The sequence below is a fragment of the Cavia porcellus genome, unplaced genomic scaffold (assembly GCF_034190915.1).
Source record: "Cavia porcellus strain 051 isolate PalLab524CR breed Dunkin Hartley unplaced genomic scaffold, mCavPor4.1 scaffold_25, whole genome shotgun sequence".
Taxonomy (NCBI): domain Eukaryota; kingdom Metazoa; phylum Chordata; class Mammalia; order Rodentia; family Caviidae; genus Cavia; species Cavia porcellus.
The window spans coordinates 885,864-911,289 of NW_026947508.1; the positions used below are offsets into that span (position 1 = coordinate 885,864).

The 25,426-nt window shown below is 57.7% G+C and overlaps 2 protein-coding genes across 2 annotated transcripts in view; one reads left to right on the forward strand and one right to left on the reverse strand.

Moving 5' to 3' along the window:
* Window positions 1-4,435: 4,435 nt before the first annotated feature.
* Window positions 4,436-6,173, reverse strand: LOC134472854 (basic proline-rich protein-like). Its single transcript, XM_063235220.1, has 3 exons — window positions 5,313-6,173; window positions 4,787-5,249; window positions 4,436-4,524 (listed from the first exon to the last, which is right to left on the reverse strand). The coding sequence occupies exons 1-3, from the start codon at window positions 6,171-6,173 to the stop codon at window positions 4,436-4,438; spliced, it is 1,413 nt and encodes a 470-aa protein (XP_063091290.1).
* Window positions 5,906-25,426, forward strand: part of Ski (SKI proto-oncogene) — a 54,876-nt gene continuing 35,355 nt past the window's right edge. Inside the window, exon 1 of the mRNA XM_003461536.5 lies at window positions 5,906-7,140. Coding sequence (XP_003461584.3) covers window positions 6,172-7,140 — 969 coding nt within the window. The 5' untranslated portion in view covers window positions 5,906-6,171. The remainder of the gene's footprint in view (window positions 7,141-25,426) is intronic.

The window sequence follows — 25,426 nt, forward strand, 5'->3', positions numbered from 1 at the left end:
TTGCATGTGAACTGAAGACTGTAAAATCCAACTACCACGTCAGCTACACCTGGAGACTTTGACAGTGTTTCCGTATCATTTGGCTTAAAATTGTTCGTGACTTCCACTTCGATTTCTTCCAATTTTTTTTTTTTTCAGTGCTGAGGTTTGGCCCCAGGGCCTCACCTATGCTAGGCAAACCATGCAGTCAAACAAACAAACAAAAAAATGTGTGGTGGTGCACACCTGTAATCCCAGCTCCCAGGAGGCCGAGGCAAGAGAGTCGCCGAGAGCTTGAGGCCAGTCTGGGCTACATTGTCAGACCCTATCTCAAAAATCAAAAGTCAAAACAAAAACAAATTCTGTGTACTCTGCCACTGAGTTCTACTTACCAGCTGTTTAAAAAAAATCTTTTCTTTTGGGATGGGGTCTAAGTTGCCCAGGTTGGCCTAGAAATCATCAGTCTCCCTGCCTCGGCCTCCTGAGTAGCTGGTATTACAGGTGTATATCACCATACCTGCCTTTTATTCTTCCTTTAATTGGTGACTTAAAGTGTGTTTTGTCTTGCCCTAAAGTGTGGTGAATTTTGGTGAGTTTCTTTGCTGTGTTCATGACGGAAGCCCAGTCCTAGATCCCAGGTAAGGAAGGGCCTGCAGCCTGGACTCTGCCCTGAGCTGGCCTTAAACCCCCACACCCAGGGGCCGGAAGCTGCCACACTCCTGTCAGCTGTAGGTCCCAGCTGTAGGTCCCAGTCTTTCTGTCCTGTGTCTGATAAAATGCTTGGATAGCAGCTCTGCTTTACGCAGCCTATTTAGTGTGCGTTCGTGCAGGGCCGGCCCTTCGGCTGGGGTCCCTCTGGTGGGTAGGCTGTGCCTCTGTGGCTGGGAAATCACAGGAGCAACACCAGGGCCTGCCTGCCAGCCCTCAGCTGGAACAGGGACGCCACTGTCCAGCTGCCCATGGGCCACCTCAGTTAAGGTGACAGCTGCCAGAGTCTCCAAGGGGACACGAACTTTCCCCTTTGTGACAAATGACCCTTGCTGTGGGGAAAGGTTATTAAATGGAGCAGGTGGTCTGTGTCTGGCTTTCAGCTCGCTCATGCTTTTACTTTAGTAAATATTATACCACCTATGGAGCCCCTCCCTCTGTGTCCTCCCCTTCCACGTCTGACCTGGAGCCCCGGGCTCCTGTCTTCTCTGGGGCCCCAGGACATGACGACCCTTCCTCAGGCTCATCCCACACCTCCTCTTGGGCTCCCTGGGCTCAGCCACTTCTCCAGGGCACTCTGGAAGGGCGAAAGAAGGCTCAAGCCTGGGTCCATGTGTACTTGGTGCTATGGGGTTTCCCTCCTCCAGCGGCAGAACTTGGGACAGTGACACACATGTTCGCGTAGACACACAGCCTCAGTGTTGTGCATGCTGAGGTCACACGGGGATCAACAATGCCAACCCAGTACTGCAGGCTCATCTCTCCCCGCCCCGTGCTGGGCTGAACCCAGGCCGCACATGCTGGGCGGGTGCTCTGCTCCTCAGTGTCACACCCAGCCTTCGGGTTCCGAGACGAGATCTTGGTCAGTTGCTCTGGTTTCCCTTCTTTGGACATTTCCTTACCCCCACCTCGCTGTGGCATCAGCTCCCAGCCCGGGAAGCGCTTTGGCCTTGGGGCTGGTGCTGAGCCCTGCTGCACTCTGAGGGTACCCAAGGGGAGTGAGAGGCTCCCGGGTCAGGTCTCACTCCCGGGTTGGGTTCCCTTTCCTCCTCCCTCCTCACACCCTGACCAGCACCTCTGAGATACCCTGCTTACATGCAAATCTCTAAAGGTCTCTCTGACAAAAGTCTTTGCAAGTGTTTTTCAAGTTAGGTGCATAATTTTTCCTTCGTGTTTAATCTTTTCTCGGTGGTGCAGGGGGTTGAAGTCACCCTCAGCCCTCTGATGTTTTCACTTTGAGATGGGGTCTGGCTGAACTGAGCTGGCCTGCTGACTCTGGAATTGGCCTCTGGTGTAGCTGGGATTCCAGGTGTGTAGGGCAGTGCCTGGCCAAAGCTTGACAATGTCACCGAGTGCTTTCAACAGCAGAGTGTGAGGGAGAGCTGGGCTCCCCTTCCGCATCTCAAGTATCGGGTGCAGCGAGGCATAGGCTGGTTATGATGAGCAGGTGTCTGTTGGCCTGGCAGCCCGAGCCTCCCAGAGCATGGCCCAACTGGTGCCTGTGTTCCCCCAAAGTGTGAGGTGCTCTCTCCCTGGAAGCCCTGACTCTGGTCCTGGGGTGCCGTCTCTCCTGTCTCCCAACTGCTGGCTTCGGGCTGGAGGCCTCCGATCCAAGGTCAGTGCCTCGGCCACCTGCCGCTTCTCAGGCCCTGGATGACCTCACTCCTGTCCAGGCAGGTCTGCCGATTGGTGGTTGTTTTCTCACAGCAGAATGGCAGGAGCATGGTGGGTCTCCGAATGCCAGCATGGTATGCCAGACGTGTGTGTGTGTGCACTGCAGCTGCCCAGGCCCGTGGTGTGTTAGGGTGCAGTGGAGAGCCAGGAAGGCCTGGCAGTGGGCTCCGCCTCTGCCTGTGTGTTAGGCTCCCCAACCTCCACTCCTGATATGTCTGTGGCATAGGGCATCCACCCCCACCTAGCAGCACAAGTGGGTTCCTGGGGGAAAGGAAGGCTCACGGGTGGGATAATACAGGGCCCTATCACAGCTGCCTGGCCCACAGACTGGGCTGTGCTGCCCTGGAAACTCCAGCATCTCTGCAGTGGAGGCTGCAGAGGCTGTTGAGGATGGAAACAGCTCTAGAGGCCACCCGGAGGCCTTGTGGATGCCTGCAGCCCTGCCCACTCCCTCCTGACACTGTCCTGTGACCGGGGCCTTCATCCTCCTGCATGCCTGCTCAGGCACGGCCCTCTCACCTGCTCCCATTGTGCCGGGGCCAAAATGCTAGCCCTGGCCTGGGCTTGCACAGCCCAAGGCCCAGAGCAGGCCAAGCCTCTGAGTGGGCAGTGCCCACGAAGGTGTGTGCTCAGGGCAGGAGGAGCTCCTCCTGACTGGACACCTGGGCTCATGCTTGATGGCCTTCTTGGGATTACAATTTGCTGAACTGTGCAGAATTCATATCTGGATGGAAGAAAGACACTCCAGGCAATACTAACCTTTTTTGGGTCTAAATGTAGGCCAATAAAACTGTCTTCCAGAGCTGGTATGGTAGTGCATTCTTGCAATCCCAGCATATGGGAGACTGAGGCAGGAAGATATGAGTTCCTGAGCAATCTTGCTAATATAGAAAGATGTATCAAAAAACCAACCAACTATGGGCCAGGGATTTAGCTCAGCAGCAGAAGCACCTGCCTGGCAAGCGTGAGGTGATGAGTCTGATGCTTGGTAACAAACAAATGAACAAACCAAAATCTACCTCCAACTCTGTTTCCTTCTTTAAAAAATTGTACTGGGGGGGCTGGGGATTTAGCTCAGCGGCATAAGTACCTGCCTTTCAAGCAGGCGGTCGTGAGTTCAATCCCCGGTACCAATAAAAATGAAAAAGACAAAAAACAAAAAAAAACAAAAATTGTACTGGGATCAATCTCAGGGGTGTTCTGTCGCTGAGCCTCAGTCCCAGCCCCTTTTCTTTTTGACACAGGGTCTCACTAAATTGTTCCAAGTGGCTTTGAGCTTTTGATACTCCTGCCTCAGACTCCAGAGCATTGGGGATTACAGGTAGAGTCCGCTAAGCCTAACTTTCTTTGTTTTTTAAAATATGCCGTTTGAGGAAATCTTTTACCAGTTTTCTGACATAAGCACACAGAGCTTCCTCATGGTGGAGATGCCTGCTCAGTGGGGTGAACAGGGTACAGGAATCTTGATGACAAGGAGGTTCCCCTAGGGGACTACAGGACCAGGGCAGAGACTTGGGGCAGGCCCTTATGTCCACCGTGGAGAGTGAGCTGATTTTTAGAATGGAACCAAATAGCATGTCCTGCCCTGGGTGTGGTGACCCTCCCGACTCCTGTGCCTGCCACAGGGACAGCCCCCGGAGGTGTGGGACTCCGGAGTGTGCTGGTTTGGGCTATTCCAGCCTCCACCAAGAGCTGATCTTCAATGTGACCTGCACAGGTCCTCTGACGGAAGTGGACATGGAATTCTTCCAGCTCAGAGGCCAGTGGGGAAAAGGGTCCCTTGGCTTCAGCTTGAGCTTGGTCAGAGCTGTCCCAGGTCTCTGCTGAATGCTGCACACACCACATCGCAGCCTCCCTCCTGGCTCTTTCTGGCCAGCCACCTCCCACATTGCAGCCAACGTGTGAGGGACATGGTCATTCTCATTCTGCGCACAGTTGGGTGCTCACTGACATACGCATAAGCAGTAGTCCCCAGCATGCAGGTAAGTAAGGATCATGCCTTAACCTGGCCTGGCACACACCAGGGTCGACTCCTGACGCTGCCCGTCTGCCGCTGCCAGTGGGTGGTTCAGGGCTAGGCAGTAGTGGGTTCCAAGCCCCTGCCCGGGGAGCGGAGAGGGTCCTGCACTGGGCCAGTGGGCAGCACGGCCACAGGCTGCATGGCTGGGAGCACAGGGTCACAGGTGGCCCTATGGGCCGAGCTCCTAGGTCATGCTTCGACGTCCCACCTGCTGCAGCCTTAGCACATGCAGGCGTCTCTATCAGGTGACATTGTGTGGCGCCCCTGGGCGTGGAGCCCCATGCATTGGGTGGCACCCCTGAGGTATGGAAACCCTGGCCAGGCTCTAGGGAGACCCTGTCCTCGGGACCCTGGGACATTCCCGTCCTGCGGGGACGCCACGAGACTTGCCCTAAGTCCCCGCACGATGGGGCATGACTCGTGACGTCGCAGGCGTGTGGGCCCGGGGTGTGTCTCGTGGTGATTCCATGAGCCGGGGGGCCCAGGTGACGCGCAGTGGCAGCCACGCAGACCGGCTCCTGGCCGCCCCTCGGAGGTTCTGCGGTTGTGGCAGGCGAAATGTGGGTTTGGGGGCCCCGGGGCGGCAGGACAGGCGCCTTCCCAGCCGCGCAGGAAGCGGCGTCGGCCGGAAGGGGGGCCCCGGGTGCCGCTGCCACCGCCTCCTCCCGCGGCCTTCGGTGGGTGGGGCCGAGGGGCGCCGAACTGGAACGAACGAGGCCGAGCGGGGCCGAGCTCGTGGCGTGCGGGCCCGAGCGGAGTCGAACAGAGCCGAGGCGCAGGCGGGCGGGGCCGAACGTGACCGAATCTCGGCCGGGCGGAGCCGAGTGCGGCCGAGCGAGTCAGGCCGGGCAGGGGAGCGCGCGCGTTCCTGGAAGAGCCGGCCCAGAGCGGGTCACATTCTTGGCCGGCGCTCGGGCTGAGGCGGACGCACGGCAACAAACAGCGCGGGGGGCGGGGCCGACGCGGGGCGGGGCGGCGGCGCGAGGCGGGGCAGCGCGCGGCGGCGTGAGCTAAGCGCCGGGCGCTCAGTCCGAGCCGGAGCGAGCCGCCGGGAGGATGTTCGCCGAACGCGCCGAGCCCCGCGCCGCCGCCGCGCTCTGAAGCTGCGGGCCAGAAGCGCCTCCGTCGCCCCGGAAGCCGCGCGCGCGGGCCGGCGGGCGGACGGGAGCCGGGGGGCGGCCGGCCGGACGGCCAGGCGGCCAGGGGCCGGCGCGGGCGCGACGCGGCCGGCCAGCGCCGCCGGGACGAGCCGGGCGGGCGCCGCGCGGTGGGAGGAGCGGGGCGGCGGCGGCGCGCCGCGCGAGGACGGCCCGGCGGGCCCCGCGCCCGCGTCCCCGCTCCTCCCGGGCCCCTCGGCCTCGGCCGCCGCGGCGATTCGCGCCTCGCGGCGCCGGCACCTGCCCGCGCGCCCCCCGCGAGCCCCGGGCCCGCGAGCGTTGGCGTTGGCGTTGGCGGCGCGCGCCGGGGCATGCCCCGCGCCTAGAGCCCGGGGGTCGCGCGGGGGGCGCGCGGGGGGCCCGGGCGGCGGCGGGCGCGGCTCGGGGCGCGTGGATGTGGCGCCGGGCCCGGGCGGCGGCGGGCTCCAGCGGCGGGACCCCTTCGCCCCGCCCGCCTTCGCCTTCGCGCCCCCGGGCGAGGCCGAGGCCGCGGCCGTGATCGGCCGGGAGCCGGCGGCGGGGGGCGGCCGGGGTCGGGGCCGCGGGCGCCGCCGGGGCGCGCGGGGCGGCGGCGGGGGCCGCGGGGGCCCGGGCGCACGGGAGCGGGAGCGGCCCGGAGAGCCCGATCGCGCCATGGAGGCGGCGGCGGGCGGGCGCGGCGGCTTTCAGCCTCACCCGGGGCTGCAGAAGACCCTGGAGCAGTTTCACCTGAGCTCCATGAGCTCCCTGGGTGGCCCGGCTGCCTTCTCGGCGCGCTGGGCGCAAGAGGCCTACAAGAAGGAGAGCGCCAAGGATGCGGGCGCGGCCTCAGTGCCTGCGCCGGTGCCTGCGACCACCGAGCCGCCGCCCGTGCTGCACCTGCCCGCCATCCAGCCTCCGCCGCCGGTGCTGCCCGGGCCCTTCTTCATGCCGTCCGACCGCTCCACAGAGCGCTGCGAGACAGTGCTGGAGGGCGAGACCATCTCGTGCTTCGTGGTGGGCGGTGAGAAGCGCCTGTGCCTGCCGCAGATTCTCAACTCGGTGCTGCGCGACTTCTCGCTGCAGCAGATCAACTCGGTGTGCGACGAGCTGCACATTTACTGCTCGCGCTGCACGGCCGACCAGCTGGAGATCCTCAAAGTCATGGGCATCCTTCCCTTCTCCGCGCCCTCATGCGGGCTCATCACCAAGACGGACGCGGAGCGCCTGTGCAACGCGCTGCTCTACGGCGGCGCCTACCCTCCGCCCTGCAAGAAGGAGCTGGCCGCCAGCCTGGCTCTGGGCCTGGAGCTCAGCGAACGCAGCGTTCGCGTGTACCACGAGTGCTTCGGCAAGTGCAAGGGGCTGCTGGTGCCCGAGCTGTACAGCAGCCCCAGCGCAGCCTGTATCCAGTGCCTCGATTGCCGCCTCATGTACCCGCCGCACAAGTTCGTGGTGCACTCGCACAAAGCCTTGGAGAACCGGACCTGCCACTGGGGTTTCGACTCAGCCAACTGGCGGGCCTACATCCTGCTGAGCCAGGACTACACGGGCAAGGAGGAGCAGGCCCGCCTTGGCCGTTGCCTGGACGACGTGAAGGAGAAGTTTGACTACGGCAACAAGTACAAGCGACGGGTGCCCCGGGTGAGTGTCCCCAGGCCTCTGGGCCTGGAGGCTGCACTGGCGGTGGTAGGGTCTTCTGCATGGCTGGGCTCTGGTCATTCAGAGCTGGAAGCAGGGCTTCTGCCTGACCCCACGTTCCAGGGGCTTGTTTTGTTGTGCTGATGACTGCTTGGGGTCCCTGTCGATAGGGCTCTGATGCATGGGAGAGGGAAATGTCCTGCCTGATGGGCTCATCGTCCCCAGGCTGATCCTAAGTAGAGTGTGGGTGTGGGGTGCAGGCCTGGTACGTGGAAAGGCCCTCCTGAGCCCTGTGTCCACTGCCCAGAACGCTGGGCCTGTTGGACTCCCTCTGCTCAGGGAGAGGCCAACCCCAAACTCCAGGAAGTTAGGACAGCTGGACCCAGACGAGCCTCAGGGCCAGCTTTCCAAAGGGCCCCTGTCGAGCCTGGCTTGGTCCCCAGCAGACAGCGTGCTTCGGCGTGCCAACTTTCCTGTTTGGTGCCTTGAAGTTTTAGAACACGGACACAAAAGTATCCGGGGTGCAGTGGCAGGGGTTGGGACTTGGAGACTCCAGTCCTGTGTTCTCCAGACTACTTGTCCTACAGGGAGTCATTCCCAGTGTCCCCCATGTGGGGTGATAAGGGCTGTGTGGCCTGGTCAGGGGCCCTCTGTCCCAAGTGTTGGACTTGCTGATGGTCGGCGATTTGCTTTGGGCTCACCCATTTCCTTCTGTCCCTCTCCACCAGGCAGCAGGGCTGGGTATGGAGAGTTGCTGTCCAGGCGTTGTTGTGTGCATTGAGACTGTGGTATCTCTCTTGGGCATCTTTGGGGTCACTAGATGAGGAAATTGTTCCCTGGGGTTCACAGGAAATTTATTGCATACATCCCAAATGTTTGTAACTTTTCTTTCAAATACCCAGGCTTATTAAACTGCACACACAGAATGCTGCATTGGCTTAGCTATTCTTGGGAGGCCTAATTAATTCAGCTATGGCATCAAACTTTTTTCTAAATCTGTGAATAGATGCTGCAGCCCGGTTTTCTCTGGGCGCCCCTCCAGCGGAGTGTCAGAGCTGTGGGGGAGGGGGTGTGAAAAGGACTGTCGCCTCGCCTTGGCTCGGCTGGGGGGGGGCTTTGCACGAGCATGTGCGCCTGTGTGTGGTGTGGCATCTCTGCGCCGGCCAGGCCAGCCCCCAGGTGCAGCTGCCCACAGCCCCTTGGGATGAGGCTACAGAGGAGCCCTGCGGACTGGTGGCCCGTGCCTGCAGGTCCTTGTGGCTTGGTCCACTTGCACAGGATTGGGCTTTCCCCAGCAGACCCTGGACTGGCTGACTGGCCGGGCCCGCTCGCTCATTTCCAGAGCTGGTGTGAGGCTGCTGGCTGAGCAGGGTGTGTCTGGGTTTGTTTTTGTTGATCCTGGGTCAGGTGTGTGTTGTGGGCTCTCCGCTGGGCCTTTCCAGGGTCCTTTTGTCCCAGGTGCTGCTCAGCAGGACTGCTGCTGTCTTTTCCCTCCCCACTTGCAGGCCTGCGGCCTGGGTATGAGTGTCCCGTGGCTCAAGGCAGGCTGGGCCCTGCCCATTTAGAAGACCAGATGGTGCCCTGAGCCCTGTCACAGGGTGAGGTGAGACAGGTTCCGCTGCTCAGGTTGTGCTGGCAAGTCCCCTGGCGCTGTGCTCTTTGAGGGTCAGTGCCCAGAGTCCCCGAGTGCCATGAAGGTGTGAAAGGCCTGAGCAGCAGCCCTGCCCAGCAGTGGCAGCTTTGGTCTGGGAGGCCTGTCCTCTTGACACGTTCTCTGTGCTTTCCTGAGGTGGGACTGGAAGGCTCTCTGCCCTCGTGGGGCGTTCCACCCTGTGTGGTCTGGCTCTGCTCTTACCCAGGGCCCCCCTGCATTTGGGGGTGATGGCTACTCATCTCCTGTGCGTCCCCCTGCAGTGGCCACGTGCTCGCCTGTGCGCACTCACAGGTGTTGTGTGGGAAGCGCTGCCAGGCCAGGTGGGTGGGGCCCCTGGTGGCCCCAGGAGAAGTGGCTGGACATCTCACTGCTGCTGCCTGTGGCTCCTCCCACTCCCTCTTGCCACAGATTCACAGAATGTGTTTTGATTTCTTCATTTCCTTTGTAGCCTACTTTAGTATTTCTGATCTGAGGAGAGAGCAGGAGGAACAAAGAGTGTGCTGGAACTCCGCAGGGCTGGTGTTCCGGCAGCCTGAGCAGGACGCCTCAGGGGTCTGTGGTGGCAGCAGGGTCTCCTGCCCTTCTCTGCAGCCACAGCAGGGAGGTGGGTGCTTTTCCTGGGTCTCTGATACCCTGGTTATCTTTGCCTGGCGGGGCTCGGGTCGTGTTCTAGGTTTGGGGGAGTTGGGCTGGGGTTCCAGCCTTGAGCCTGAACACCCCGTGTGCAGATAGATGGCTGCCCCTCAGACTGTGGCACAGCAGCAGTGCCACGACTGTGTGGAGGGTGCTGGCCTTCCTTGGTGGTATCCCCAGTGTCGTGGGAGTAGAGGATGTGTGTTGTCTGGGGGCCACCAGGCCCGGCTTCCTACAGGTGTGATTGGGAAGGACATTCAGGCTGTCCAGTGCTCAGTGAGTCACTTGAGGAACCGCCGTGGCTGCGATGTTGCAGGCTGGGGGGAAACAGAGGGGAGTTGTGCGTCTTCCCGTCTTCCCTGCTGGTGACCTCCTGCCCTGTTTCCTCTTCGTCTCGGGCTGTCTCAGAACCACTGGATCCCATGTGCTGTTTCTCTTGTCAGCACAGATTGTTGTCAGTCCACGAGAGACATGGACAGCAGTGGTGTGAGGTGCCGCTGGGCCTGCCGCCAGGGATACTGCTCCGTCCTGCAGGAGGTCTTGCTGCTGCCCCAGGCCAGTGCCCAGGTCCACGGTGCCTCCCTGTGGTCCTGGCATAGTTGGCAGTCTGGCTTGGCCCCACTGGCCACACCTGTCTCATGGCCCAGTGCTTAGGTGCAAGCTCTCCGTCGGGGTTGCTGTTGTTTCTGTGGGAGACTTGACACGAATATTCTGGGTACCGTACTGTGGAGTTTTTATCTGTGTTCTTTGAAGACTTTACTGACCGCAGTGCAGGCAGGTACCCGGCTGAGTGGTCGGCCTTAGCACTGAGTCCTGACGTGGGCTGGGGGCAGCTGCCGCCCTGCGGTGCCAGGGGCTGGCTTGGGGTGCGGGTGCTGGACTAGGAGCCCTCGTAGAGTGAGTCCTGCCTTGCTCTTGGGCTGAGGTGGGAAGCATGGCACGGCACGGGAGCAGCGACTGCCTTGCCTCTTGCTGCTGTGTGTGCCACCTGGGGCTGTACTCACCTGGCTGCCCTGGATTTGGGTGGTGTTTCCGGGGTGGGGAGTCAACTTTGCCTGGTCCCTCAGTTTTCTTTGAGAGTGTTCACTGCAGTGTTTCCCGCCAAGCTTTCTTGAGGCTCAGTGGTGACTTCTTTAGGTGCTTGGTAGAGAAGTTAGGGAACTATTTGTGCTAAAGGGTCAAGCTCCTGGACAGGGAACTGGTCAGCAGGTCAGGGGCTCCAGAACAAAGGCCAGCGAGGTCTTCTAAAAAGGTGAACGGTGGCTGGACATGCTTTCAGGGTTCTGCCATATCCTGGTCCAGCTGTGTCCCCACAGAGGAGAGTGCAAGGCGTGAAGTGCACCCTGGCCCTGCCTGCTCCTCCGGGTGACCTCAGTCCACCTCTGCAGGGAGCAGAACCTCCAGTAGGTCATTCTCCAAGTGCAGTCTGTGAGCCCTTCTCTTTGTCCTGCCAGTCTCTGGAATCCCTCTGGCAGTGGAGCTAGGTCCCTTGTCTTCTGAGGGCAGCAAGATTGCTGAGTGGCCCTGGCCTCTGTCCCCTGCTGCCTCCCTGGCATCCCTTGGGCAGTGTGGCTCCTCCGAGAGTAAGGTCATTGACTGCGGCGTCTTGTTTCTCAACCTCCCCTGCAGCCGGTTTGTGTAATGTCTGTCTGAGATGTCGCGTAAGGGCAGACAGGATGTTGAGCGTGAGGAAGTCTGGGTTAAGTGTGAGCCGAGCCCCGCCCCGGAGCCGGGCGTGGGGGTGCCCCAACCCAGGTCTGCTGTGCCGCCGCCCGCAGGGCCAGGGAGGAGGCGGCGGTTCCGGCCTGCTCCCTGGCTGTCTGGCAGGAGGTGTCCGCAGCCGGCCGGACTCTGTGGCAATAATGCATCTCTTTCTAAGGATTGCGAAAGCCAAGGGAGGATTTCTCCACTGAAAGAATTATGCAAGTTTCAACTGAAATGTTTTTTAAAAGTTGCTTTGTTTTGAGTCAAAACACAGAGGCTGGAGACCTGGGAGAGATGCAGGGAGAGGTCTTGCCTCTGGCTGCTGGTCACCTAGGAAGGGGAACTTGAGCCAGACAATGTCCAGATTGGGGTCACAGGAGAGGGGTGCTGGTCTGGGGTGCCCTGGCCTTCTGCGTGGATGGCAGTAGGTTTGGTCAGCATTTCTGGCATACCAGTTATCATCCTTGTTGGTCCACTCCTCCACCTTGTCTGCAGCAGTCTGGTCAGGTTGGCCTCTTGTCAGCCTGTTCCTTCTGGACTAGCTGCAGTGCCATCCCCCTCGCTGTGTGCCAGAATGACCTGCAAGGCTGGGTCAGGGTGTGTGACTACTCTCACTGCTGCAGTGTGCCTGTGAGTGAGGCATGGACGAGGCCTCAGCGTCCTGTGCCTGTGCCTGTGCCTGTGCAATGGCTCTGGGGAGCAGTGAAGGACCAGGGTCAGGTGATAGCCGCCAACACTGAGCTATGGCTCCTTTTTCATTTTTTAAGTCAGGGTCTCACTGTGCTCCCTGGCCTGGGCTTATACTTGTGAGTCTTCTCCCTTGGCCTCCGAATGCTGGGTTACAGGCGTGCCCCACCATCCCTGGTAACTTAGGCAAGTTTCAGGGGAGGTGGTGTGGTGCTCCAGAAGATGAAGTGCTCCCTCTGTGACCTGTGCAGGGTGTACCTGGCCGTCCAGCAGGCTGCTTCAGTCTTCCCAAGAAATGCCCACTCTAATCATCCCATTGTTTGTTAGGCTGGAAATGGTGAAAGGGGTCTTGGCATGAGCCTTGGGGACCACCAATGTTCTCTTGGTGTTTGGCACACGCGTCTTCTCAGAGCTGACTGTTCTGGCTTGCAAAGATTCTGAGCAAGCCGTGACTTCAGTAACAACCAGGGCGACCGAGAAGTGACTGCATGCCCACACATCTGCCAGCCTGGGCCTGCCGTCCTGGTGGGGGACTCGGGTGTGGTTGTCCCTGGGGTCCTGCCTGTGGTTTGCTGTTGGTCCCATAGAACTGGGTGAGTGGGGGGCTTGGTGAGACCTGGGTCCCTGCTTCCCTGCTTTCAGGACTGGAATAAATACTTGCTGAGCGGTACGTTGGAGGCGCACAGTTGCAGCTTGATGAGGCTTGTTGGCAGCTGCCCTCCACACTGGAGAAGGAAAGATCGGCGCTTTTTGCAGTGTAGTCAGATCTGCCTGGGCACCTTCCTGCATCCATCTTGTGCTCTGGAGAAAGTGGCTCACTCTGAGCAGACTCGGGATGCCTCCAGCCTGGGCCCATGTCGGGTGCTGGAAGGCCCTGGAATGTTATCCTTGGCTGTGGCTGCACGCACGGATGTTCCTCCCTGGCCCTTGAGCTCTGCTGTGGCTTCCGCTGGAACATCCGCTGGTGGCTTTGAAAGAAGCAGCTCTTGTTGGGAACGGCATCCCGCGGCTCCCACTGTGCTGTTGGAAATGCAGGGAAATGCGCTTGGGTGGCTGGGAGGCCCTCACAGAGGGAGGTGCCATCCGAGTCTAGGATGGGTCACTGTTGCTGCCCATTGGGTTTGCGAAGCTGGCTCCCTGCCAGACCTGTGGGGCAGGGTGAAGATGTTCCTGGAGGTTCACAGGAGAGTGGGTTTTGGTGCAGCCCTTTTCCCTTCCTGCCTGTCTTTGCACTGTGCGTGGGACCACAGTTGGGAGACACCATGTTGTGAAGTGATTGTCCTGGGCTGGCTGACTGGTTCAGGTGGGGAGCCGTGGGTAACCTGTGGCACTGACTCTGCCTCACTGTCCTGGCCCCCTGGCTGCCCTTTGCTTGAAGCTGTGGGTCTGTGCCTGCCACCTGGCTCATGGTGTCTGTGAGCTGCTGGTTTCTGTGCTTACGAGGAAAGCAATTGCCAGCAGAGTCAGGTGCTCTTGCTAATTATAGTGCCCTCTGCCCACAAGTCAGCCTCTTAAGTAATGGCAGCAAGAGGTGGCTGGCTGTCACCCTGCAGACTTTGGCAGCCTTTAGTGACTAGGGTGCTGTGTGCTGGGAACCACTGGGTTCAGTTGTGGAGGAGGCCAGGTGTGTGGGCAGTGTCTGGTAGAGTCTGGATCTTGTGTTGAGAGTCGCATGGGAACAAATGTCATTGATTTTGCTATGGGATGTGTGTCTGGGTCTATAAAGAGAGAAGTGGTTGATGTCCTTTTTTAAAGCAGCCTGCTGATTGGTCCTCACACTTTTTGAGGGTGTTCTCTGCAAGGTACAGGTGATGTTGACCAGCTGCTGAGCTGTTCTCTGGAACCATTGTTCTAGAGGCTCCGGTAACTAAGGGTGGCTGTATGGCCCTCCAGTGCTGGTGGGGCATGGAACCTGGCATCCCCATGCCTGGGGAGAGCTTGCCTGCTGCTCGTGTGCCTAGTTACACCATGGGCTTTTCTGCCAGGCGATGCATGCCAAGGCCAGCCACATGATTCTTCCTGGTGTGGCTGTTGTGCAGAAAGGGTAGGCCAAGGGGGTGTCCAGGGCTTCCTACTGGCCCCTGAGGCTGGTAAGGGGACTGGGCATTGTTCTCTGATGGATGCAGACCTTCCTCTGGACACACTTGTTGCCTTGCCTCCCCACAGTGATGTGTATGTGCTGGTGGACAGCCCTGGGCACTGGCCTGCAATGCATGGCCCACTCTGATGTGTGGCAGCTACTCAGTGGCCAGGCTGTGCTGGGCCTCTACCATGGATGGGGTGGGCCCTTCCTGGACCTCCGTGATGCCTGAGACCACTTTTATCGATGCTGGCACTGTGTCCTGCGCTGGGCACTGCTCGAGTGCCTGTGGTAGCATGCTCCCCCTTCTTTACCCCACACAGCCCTGATGCCCAACAGGGGCACGCTGTGTCCATGGCATGGGAAGTGGAGATGAGGCAGAAGAAGTAAAGATAGGTAAAAATGATGCCAAAAAATATGTACTTTTAAGAAAAGCTGCAGCTCCAGGACACAAAGTTAACCAAAATCATGGTACCTTTTTCTCTCCAGGAAATTCCAAAAAAAAATTCCTAAAGATCTTAAAGATACAGTAAGCTGGACCCATGCTTTCACCTGGGAATTGAGCCTGGGCCTCTGCATGCAGATCTCCGGCCTTAAGGGAGTGGTGCTGCTACAGGGCAGCCTTGCTGTAAGCTTCACAGACATAGGTGGTGTGCGTCCTGACCCAGTCCACCACGCGGGTCCCCTGATGGACAGCAGGAATGCACATCCTAGCTCACCCATCTGGAGAATACCCAAGACCACTTCAGAAACCCTAGTCCAGACCGCAGTGCCCTCTTGAAGGCCTGTGCTCTGAGCATGCACTTTAATTCTGCCTGATACACTGTTTGTGCCTTACGCTGCCATGTCCTGAAGTTCTTTTGCTGTGACAGGAGTTAGCAAACCTGCAGCTAACTCTGTGGGTAGGGTGAGCTGAGGGCCCAGCTCTTCTTTGGGGGACCATTTTGGACCCCTCTAGTGACAGACTGCAGGGCCACTGGGCCAGAGGCTGCTGCTTGTTTGTTGGAGATGGCTATAGGTCTGGACTCTGGGGAAAGGCAGCCGGCTGGACTGTTGGAAGCCGTGGACAGCACATGTGCACACGCGTCCCCACGTGGTGAGGGGGTTTCTGCACCGCCCAGACCAGCAGGAACCAAGTGAGGTACCTGTTGGGACCTGTGCTGTTGTTGAGTGTGGACACAGTGGGTTCTTAGTGGCGGCAGGAGGTCCTATACCCTCTGCTCCAACTCGGGCTGCACCCTGCCCTGCACACAGGGCCCAGGGTGGGCGGTGCCTGAACCTCGTGGCTGGTGTAGTGCTTTAAGACCTCTGCTCCTGCTTCCCTGGATGTCTTTGAGACCAGCAGGAGGTAGCGACTCTGCCACCTCCAGCTCAGTGCCCTTGACTGGGTCTTTGCTGGTCTCACCTGCTGCCTCTCACTTCCTGGCGCTACAACCGTGTTGCCCAAATGATTAAAAAAATTATACTCCCAAGTTGAATGATATGCAAATGTAGTCAATTAAGCGAGGGGATTTTAATTAGCAGTTTAGGTTCATGTGTGAAGCGCCGTGCCTTAATTACTTGACAGTTTTGTTGTAAATTTGCAAAGTTTTTTTTTGCAGAACTATCAAAACTGTGATTTTTTTTTTAACATCCTTGTATGCAATAAGTGTCGCCCAGCTTGCCTGACCCTGTTGGATTTTGTCTCAATTTATAAAGCTCTTTAAACTGCGAAGATAATGCAACCCCATAGGCTGCCCCATGCAGCTCTGGGAGCTGGGCTGTGCCTCTTAATTCCCAAGATCATTTGGCAGGGTGGTGGCCTGACCTCTCTGCTGGGGAGCAGAGCGACCCTAACCCTCACTCCCAATGTGGGCTGAACTGCCAGTGGACCCGTGTTCTGTGCTGGGCATGGGGCAGCTGGAGAACAGGACACCCGGAATGTGATCAGGAGGGTTTCCACAGAGCAGGGACCCAGGGAACTGTGATCCCAACTGAGCCCAGGCCTGGCCCCTGTTCTCACAGCCTCAGGGGTTCCGTCTCCGGATGAGAGGCAGAGGCGAGAGAATCCTACTTTTGAAGTTTCTTGCCTAGCCACATAGCACCCTTTGGGGCAAGAGCCTTTGTCCTGATTCTTGAACCAGAGAGCAGTTTGCACACTACAGGTCTATGTGGCCCAGCCGTGTCTATGTTCAATGCAGTGGGCACCCTTTCCAGCTGCTGGGTCAGGGCTCTGTGTGCACGTCCCTTTCAGTTGGGTTTAGGGTGTGCTTTAACTTGCCCTGTGTTGCTGCTAGAGTTGTCTCTGTTATGGGGGGGGTTCCTCTATGGTGTTCAGTCTCCCACATCATTACAGTTGCTCTTCAGTGATGGACAGAACGTGTGGCTGGGCTGTTTTGTCTCAGTAGGAACCTCATGTTGCATGTGACTGTAGCCAGACCCAGATGGATGGCCAGCGATGCACCTGGGCTGTGTGACCACCAGGGGAGGTGAGTGTGCATCTAGACGCTTTGTGCCAAGTTTATAGAAGGTACAGGAAGAACAGTAGGTTCTGGGGGTCTCAGTTCTGCTGTAACCCTGGGAACCTCTGTCCTGGGTGTAGCAGTTGCTGACTGAGATGTCTTTACGTGGCGTGTGGCTGTTCCTGGTTGAACTCAGTGTGCTAGTGTAGGTCAGTTTTTTTGTTCTCATTTAAACATTTTTATTTGAATTGTTGATCCTGTGTGTGCCTCTGTCTTACTTAACTGATTAGATAAAGCAGTGGTACTCTTTCTTTCTGGGTCTTGTAGCTGTCTGTGAGGCAGTACCCTGGGCTCTCAGGGCAGTGGGCCAGGACCCAGGAGGGCAGCCTCACCGAACAGATAGCTGTGCCCTGGCTTTGCCCTGTCTGGTCTGCCTCAGCTGTGCCAGCCTGCAGAGACCTTGACTGAGGAGGCCCTGAGAAGGTGGTGTGGCCATGGGCACCTTGAGTGGCTGGGGTCTGCGGGAGGTCTGGCAGTGGAGACAGCATTGGCTGACGGCCGGTCTGGTGGAGCCCTGGGGACAGCTGTGAGGAGTGTAGGCACGAGAGCTGGCGGCTGGCATGGCGTGTTTGGGGTACTGTTTCCAAAAGCAGATAGCAATATCGCGGGGCTGGAGAGGGTGCTGCTGGCCCTTTGTTGGGGGTGCCACCCTGTAAGTGGCTGTAGGGTGACTCACGGGGCTGGACCCTTGGGCAGGGCTTCCTATGACCATCAAGTTCAAGTCAGTGAGTTTTGAAGTACGAGGAAAGCTGGGGTTGAAGGAAGTGAGTGCTCTCTGCTGGGTGACTGGATGGGAAGTCATCCCAGGTCCAGGGAGGGATGGTGCAGGGGTGTGCACTCTTGGGGCATGGCGCCACATGATCCCTGCGGTGACTCTGTTGCTGGAGCTTTTCACGTGACAGGTGAAGATGGGCATAAACCATGGCTGTTTCCTAAGACGCTGGAAGCAGAGCGGAGGCTGCCTGCATGGGTCTTTGCTTGCTGTCCTGGGCTCCTCGGCTTCCCCAGGAGGGCAGCCCTGTCCTCAAGTGCTGTCTGGACATGTGGCCCAGGGTGGGTGGAGCTCTAGCTGGTGGCCACTTTGGCTCCTCCCCACCCTTCCGAGTGCATGGGATGTTTGTCATCTCTGGCGTGAAGGTTTCTGGAGACTTCATGGCTGTCCTCACACCTGGTCTCTGCCACTCTGCTTCCTGTGTGTGAGACTTGGAGGCAGTAAAGCGGAAACTGGTGGGACCTGAAAGGCAGGGTCCTCCCTTTCCCAGGCTTGGAAGGCGCAGGGTCCCCCAGTGCTCTAGTGGGGACTGGCAAGGACACTTTTCTTTCACTGTCATTATGAACTCGGGACCTGAACATGTCTGTGGAGATTTCAGTCCTGCCCTGAAGTGTGGTGGAGAGGTGCACCCTGGCCAGTATAATGTACCCCATGTACCAGTTTTGCAGCTTCCTGTGTGGCCTACAAATTTAGCTGAATCTCGCTTCTCCTCTTTTTGTTTTGTGATGTTTGTTTGTTTGAGTACACTGTGATTTACACGAGCAAATCCCAGGCATCATCGTATTTCATATTCAAGTGTTTCAACATCTTTGCTAACAAATAAGGAAGTGTAAAAAATTGTAGCCATGGCATCAAAATTCCTAGCAAAGTTGGAGCTAATTCCTTCCCCGCAGTGAGTGTGGAGGCCCTGCTGCCTCAGATGCTTGTCCTTTGCTGCTGCTGTTCCGGACCCGTCTTCCATGTGTCTGTCTGTCTTCCTGCGTGTGGGCCTGGGTGGGGTAGAGGCAGTGTTTAACTCTGTTGGGACAGCGAGGGTCATGAGAGTGTAGCACAAGGCCTCAGCCCTTCTGGACTCGGAAGTGCCCCTTTGCTTGGTAAGGGTCAGCCTCCCTGCACACACAGGTACCACCGTGTGACCTGGCCCAGCCCAGCTCAGCAGGAGGGCTTCTGGGGGTAGACGTATGGACCCCTTCTCCATACCTGGGCATATTTGCCTAGATCCATGCAGAGAGCCAGTACCGTGTGCGCTTCCCATGACACCAGCGAGGCAGGAACTTCAGGGGCCCAGCCTCACAGGCATCTTTGCCACATGGAAGGTATTTTTTTATTGGGTTCATTGACGTGTACATCATCTTACTGTAGGTTTTGTTCTCTTTATACCAAACACAGTGTCACAGATATTTTCTCTTGCTGTTAAGTTTTCTGTAGGAAAAGCCTCTTAATGTTCTCTTTTAGGAAGCAGGCTGCAAGCACACAGTACAGTGTTCGAGAGTACAGGAGGGTGTGAAAAGGCAGCTTCCGCGCGTGCCTAGGGACACTGGTGAGCAAGGTGTGCTGTCGGGGAGGGAGGTGCTCCTGGGTGTGGCCACACGGTTTCCGAGTGATACCTGGGTGACGCTGAGCGTTCTGGAACGTGGGGAACCCCTAGGCCTGGGTTCTGTTTTGTGGCTGTGTTGGGTGATACCTTGGGGGGCTCAGGGTGGTGACGCTGAACTCCAGGTTCAGCACACTGTCAGGAAGCAGTGTGCAGGCTGGGGTGGGCTAGCATCAGTGCCTGGCAATCAGCAGGCCCTGGGCTTGAGCACCAGGAAGAGGTGCAACCTGTGGCTGCTGTCCCTTTGCTGTTTCTCTCTCAGTGGAGGGTGTGCGGGTGCTGCAGGTGCCCGGGCGAGAAGGAGTGAGTGGCTCTGCCAGCTGTCTTCGGGAAGTCCTTGCCCACCTCTTTTCCCAGCCTCTGCCATGCAAGGGGTGTGGGGAGCTTGGGAAGGTCCGGCTGGTGGAGGGGTGCTCCCCAGCCAGCGTGCGCAGCAGTGCGCGCTTCCCTTTGCGTTGTTGCATGCAGTGACTGGTTGTGCTTAAGATCTTCATGCACTGATTGGTTGATTGTGGAGCCAAGGTCTCGCTGTGCAGAGCAGGCTGACCTCAGACTCAGTGATCCTGCTGCCTCAGTCTTTCCAGTGCTGGGATTTCAGGTGCCTGGCCATGTGTGTTTTTAGGCTAGGAGTGTAGCTCAGTGGTAGAGCAGTTGTGAAGCATGCATGGGGCCTGGATTGAATCCACAAGACTATAAAATCGGCATCAGCGATATGCTTGATGCATTTCTCTGATGATTTCTGTAGCAGATTCTGATTCTCCCAAAGAAAGGCCTTTCTGAGGACTGGTTTTCCCTGGTGTCGAGACCTTCCTTTCACTGGGCTGCCAGTCCATGCCTATGGGATGGCACCACACCCACGGAGCCTTTGAGAGCTGCCTGTCTCCTGCCTTCCTGCACTCTAAGGTGGTGCTGGTGCAGAAGTCTCCTGATTTGAAAGCTGAAAAATTCCATTGTTAATTTGTACACCTTTGCTTTATAAAAGTTGTTATTGTTAATTTGCTTTTCTTTTTTAAAAATCAAGATAAAATAAACCTAACCCAAGCAGGGCATGGTGACACACACCTGTAATCCCAGCATTCTGGAGGGTGAGGCCGGAGGAGTGGAAGTGTGAGCTCAGCCTGGGCAGCTCAGTGATTTGGCAAGGCATGGTCGTAAGGTAATAATAACAATAATAATAATAAAAAGAAAAAATTAGAGCTGGGTTGTACTTTAGTGCAAAGGCCCTGGGTTTAATCCCCAGTACTGAAGTTCAAAAAAAAGCAACATGGTAAGTTTTTTGTTGTGTGTTCATATACATGTACATAAGCACACACATGTGTGCACAAGGTGAATCCAAAGAGCTGTGTTTCCATCTCTTTAAAATTTTGGGTCAGAGGCTTGCTGAGAGTACCAGGCCAGCCTTGAACTTGTGGCTCTCCTGCCTCAGTTTCCCGACTAGCTCGGCTGCTGGAGCCCACTGCTTGCTGTCTTTCCCTTAGAGCGTGCGCTCAGTGGCAGTGAGTACTCGCCTGTTCTTGTGCAGCCGGGCCGCCATTGAGCTCCGGGCCGTCCCCTTCCCGCATCAAGATACTGGCCCTGCTGAGCTTTTGGCTGCCAGCCCTGTGCTGTGTCCTGTCTCCAGGAACGACCTGCTTCAGGGGCCCCGTGGGCGTGCTGTGTGGGTTTTGTCCTCTGCTTGCTTGGCTCACTGAGCACGGTGTCCTGGAGGTTCATCCAGGCCGCAGCCGAGTCAGAACATCCTCTGGAAGGCTGAGTGCTGCTCCGTTGCATGCGAGCTCAAATCTCCTTCTCTTGCCCCTCACCTGTGGACACTTGGTGGTTTCTGTCTCCCAGTGGTTAGCACAGTGCTGCGTGAGCATGGGTGTGCAAGACTGTGTTCAGGTCCCTGTTCACAGTGCTTTTGGGTTTTGCTCAGAAGTGAGATTGCTGGATCATGTGCTAATTCTATTTTTAATTTTCTGAGGAACTGCCTTACTGTTTTCCACTGGGGCTGTGTTGCTATATTTCCTGCCAGCGAGGCTCAAGGGCTCCAGTTCCTTGCATCTTTGCCAGCACTGTTGTGTTGTGTTTTTGACACAGCTGTCCTGATCCGGTGGTGTTTGGGTTTGCAGTTTGCTGGTGATGAGCAGTACGGCGTCTGGATTTGGAGAAAGTGCTGTCATTTGTGTTTGTTAGTTGTGCATGCCTTCACGCACTTTACATTCTGCATCCTCCAGGTTCTGGAGAAAGTTCTGTAAAGGAAAGGACGTGCCCAACAAAAGTGACATCCTTACCAGGAAGGCGGTATCCTCGGTCGCCCTGGAAGTGTCTTCTGGGTTGGGGACATCTCTCAGGCAGGGGGATACTTCTTGTCTGGCTGCTAGGGGTGGGGGCCCCTAGTGGCTTCACTTTTCCTAGAATCTATTCCCCGGCTCAGCCCCTCCCTGTGGCCACCCGCCCCAGGCCCCCATTCCTGCTGCGGCTAAGATTCCTGTGACTGGGCGCTTGGGTTGTGCTCTTGTCCTACCCTGGACTGATACGGCAGTGATGGGGAGGCTGCAGCTGACAGGTGGCCTTGTTGGGGTGCAAGCCTGAGTGAGTGTGCTGCAAGTGCCTGGCAGAGGAGCTGACAGGCATGCCGTGGGGGCCCTGCTGTGGGACACTGCCTTCCCAAAGCCTCGAGGACTTGGAGCAGCATCTGGGCCAGAAAGGTGGCTGTGGCCAGTGTGGGCAGTGCCCACATTGCTGGTCCCTGTCCCCAGGGTTGTACTGACCCAGCTGATGACTCAGCCGGCGGCCATTTCCGCTGTTTGGTTTCCAGATGCCTGGCTTGGCCTCCCATGGCAGGAACAGGCCTGGCCCTGCGGGCTCCTAGCTGAGGTGCAGCTCTGCTCTTTTGTCAGGCTTTATTTTTGCTGTTGAATATTAATGAGGGGGGCTGGGGCTGGAGGGCGGCCTCAGGGGTAGCTCTTTAAAAGGAGGGTCCTTGCTTTTTGTTTTGCAAATATGGCTGGGGGACCCCTGCCAGCGGTGGGGTGGCCTTTGGGGGTGGGGTGGCACTGCTGGTCCAATTCAAAAGGCAGGCCCTATGCGGAGCCTGGGCGGGCAGCCTTTGACCCGACACGCAGGGAGGGTGGCTCTTTGTGTCTGGATTGAAAGAGCCTTGGGCAGCCCCAGGGCCAGGCACTTCAGCCACCTGCGCTGAAGCCCAGGGTGAAGTAAAAGTTGGGGAGGCAGTGTCCACCCTCCTCATGTGCCCCACTTTCCCACGGAAGAGATGGTCAGTGCAGGTGTTACTCCTCCTGGCCTCGGAGAGGGAGCACTGGTGTTAGGAGAGAGGGCCCTTGCACAGGGTGGAGGGTCTTGGCTTAGGTGCTGGGTTGGTGGTCATAGGTCTCACTGCTGCTACAGCCTCCGAGTTCCTGTCTGTTGGGGGCTCACAAAGACATGGGAGGACCATCGTGTTGTGCAGCAGCCCCCTCCAGGGACCTTCTGGCCTGTCCTCTCCCAGAGAGGCAACTGGGCCCCAAGCCACAGCTGGCCTGAGCTTGAGCACTGTGACCCATAGCCAGTTCGGCCAGTCGGTCAGCGACAGATGCCAACGGGTGCTGTGACCAAGTCATGGAGTGCACTGGTAGCCAGTGAGGCTGCAGGCTGGCTGGAGGAGCCTGCATGATTCTTGGGGAGTCTCCAAGTGCCGATCGCCCCAGGTCTGCTCCGGGGCAGAGCCTGCCTCCTCCTGTCAGGGTTAGAGGTATCAGCCCCTGGCTTGCCTCACAGCTTCTGATAACTTCAAGTAGCGGTTCCTGCGGGAAAAGCAAGCGAGGCGTTGTATGGAGAAGCAGCTTGGAAATGTGGATCTCTGTCCTGCTGTCAGTGGGGCCAAGAGCTCAGGAGAGAAGTTAGTGCGATGGGGTCATGATGCTGAGTTTCAGAAGGCCCAGTCGTCTGGCACCTGTTGGGCAAGGCCCAGAGCACATCGGACTTGGTGACTGTTGGCTGGAATTGGAGACCTGGTTTGTTAGCAAGGGCTCCTCCTAGTTAAGAGTCTGGAGTTGTTGGAGCTGTGTCGGTGGCATGCGTTAGTTGGGTGCTTCTGTCTCCTTTCAAAGAGGCCACTGACTGAGGCTTAATCTCAGAGGCATTCCCGGACTAGGCAGCCCACATCCTGCTCTCTGGGCCATTTCAGGGCCTGGTGTCCTCTCTTGGGGCCATTCTCTGCAGATGTGCGGTAGCCATAGCTGCTGGAGGAGCAGGTCCGGTTTGCCTGACTGCTGCCTGTCTCTGCTTTTCATTTCCAGGACCTTCAGACCCTTTGGTGGAGTTTGGAGGCCACAGGTGAAGCCCTTAGTGCCCTCTCTTCACATAATCGTTTGGGTGGCTTTCGGGTGGTCAGAGGGGTCCTTGTGCCATTTCTGTCACTGGGAGTATCCTATAGACACAGTATGTGTAGCTACAGCATGGTGACCAAGTGAGGTGGCCTCTCCATGAGTGGCCTTGGTTCTGCATGTGGACTTGCTGTGCAGCCTAACCGCTCTCTGGCACCTGGGAGGCTGTCATTGGTGGGGGTGGCATGTGCAGAGGCCTGGGCCTGGCTGCCCCGTGTGCTCTGCCTAGGAGCCTTTTCGCTTGGGGTTAATGAGTAACCTGTGGGGAGACTTTCGACCCTGCCAGTCTCCTGTCTCTGAACTTTCTCCCAGTGGGTGCAGGGACCATGGGACCCTGGCTGGCCCACACTGATGTTGAGGGGCTGCGCAGGCCACTTTGAGTTGTGCTTCCTTCCTCCAGGTTACTGGGGACCATGTTTTCTGAAGAATCACTGTCACAGTCTGTTCCTGTCACCAGTGGGATCTCAGAGTGTCCCACTTAGACCATCCCTGCTGTCTGTCACCGTGGATGTCTTAGAGAGCAAATGGAACTTTTCCTAGAGGTCCCTGATAACCTGGCCCCCAGGTGGGGTTTTCAAACTGAAGATCTCACAGTTGCTGGCAAGATGTTATGTGATGTGGTGCTGAGCTAAATCCCTAGAGCTTTAGAGCTGGCAAGGCTCATGCGGGTGTGGAGCCATCTTCCCCCATGGAGCCATCCTCCCCCATGGAGCTTCCTGCTGAGTAGGTGTCGCATGGGGAGATTGGGGTGGGGGGACCCGCTACTATGCTACTGGCAGAACCCACTTTATCGCACACATTCACAAGTCATGTTCCTACAAAGTGACATTTTCTAGGAAATGATGGGCAAAGTGTTTTCACTTTGTGAATTGGACCCTGGCCACCTTCCTACTCTTTGGCTTGGTCACCGCTGCACCACCTCCTGCCCTGATCCTGCTGTCCCTGTGTTCCTGGCTGTGAGCAGTGTGGCCAAGCAGTGGCATATCTGGCCGTCTCAGAGGCCACCCCCACTGTTGTGCTGTTGGGACTTCACTGTCCCTGGAGGTGGCTGTGCCCAGACGTGCTGCAACCAGGCTCTGGCTCTGTCTGTGCTGTTTATGCTGTGGGGATCCACCTTGGGATCTTCAGACAGGTCCAGCGGCCCAAGGAGAGGTGGCCAGGATGGTGAGGCCACTTGAGATGCTGAGGATTTTAAAAATTGTTCTTTTCCCTCCAGTTTTAAACAAACTTCACCCTACTCTCAAAGTCTGAAAAGTTCTGTAAAAGTAAAGAACAGTCGTCCCATTCTAAGAAAGGTGAAATTTGGGGCAGTGGCTTCCTCTATCAGACAGGGGATTGTTGCTGCCGTGACCCAGTGTGGGAGGATGCTCCTGAGCAGGTGCCCATGGCCGGAGCAGCTGAGATCAGCGGGCTGTGGGTCCCGCTGTGCCAGTGCATTCTGCACTCAGGTGTGGACTGACCCTGGCTCAGCCATACCCGTCATGCTCAGCTCTGGTGAGCGGCTCATCAGGTTGGAAGTCCTGAATTCGATAGGGAGAAAACGAGGGTTGCTGAGTGGGAGAGGCATTCCTGGTGTGTGGGGCTCTCGGAAAGTTGCTTTAGCTGCCCTGGTGGTGCAGCATCTGTGTCATGGAATCTCCTACTTGGGTCAGAAACCCACATGGGTGGGACTCACCACTCCAGCCAGCTGCTGTGTTAACAAAGCGGATGTCATGGGGTGGAGGGCCCATGGGCTTAAGGGGTCTTCAGTCATCCTCAGAAGGGGCTGGGCTGGAAGCAGTCTGCATTGTGGTTTTGAGGTATTCTCTGTTTAAACTCAGGGAAGCCAGGCAGGGCTTCCAGTGGGGCAGGGTGTCTGGGGGCTGTGTGTGAAATGCTGTGCATTTTTGCAGACCCTCTCTACACAGTCCCCACGTCCCACAAGCCTGCTGGGGTGCCTGTTTTTGCTGCTCAGGATCTGTTTCCAACACATGCATGTTTACTTAGCCCTGTGCCCAAAGCGCTGATGGGTAGAGGATGCGAAGCAGCTGTGGCAGGAAGCAGAGATGAGACCTGGATGGTGCTCTTGTCTGGGCTGAGTGCTGGCTGTGTGTCCCTATCTGGAAAGGCTGTGTGCCCAGCACCCAGGACTGCTGAGCAGGGACCTGGCTGTGAGAAGCTGTTGAGGGTATGTGAGTGTGACATGGAGGGGCCCGCTGTGGGAGGCCACAGAGGGCGTCCGCAGGGGCTGCGCCAAGGGGTTAGCTCCTGAGGTCCCTGTTTGTCTGCGTTTGGGCACTTCCTGTCTGAGTAGGTTT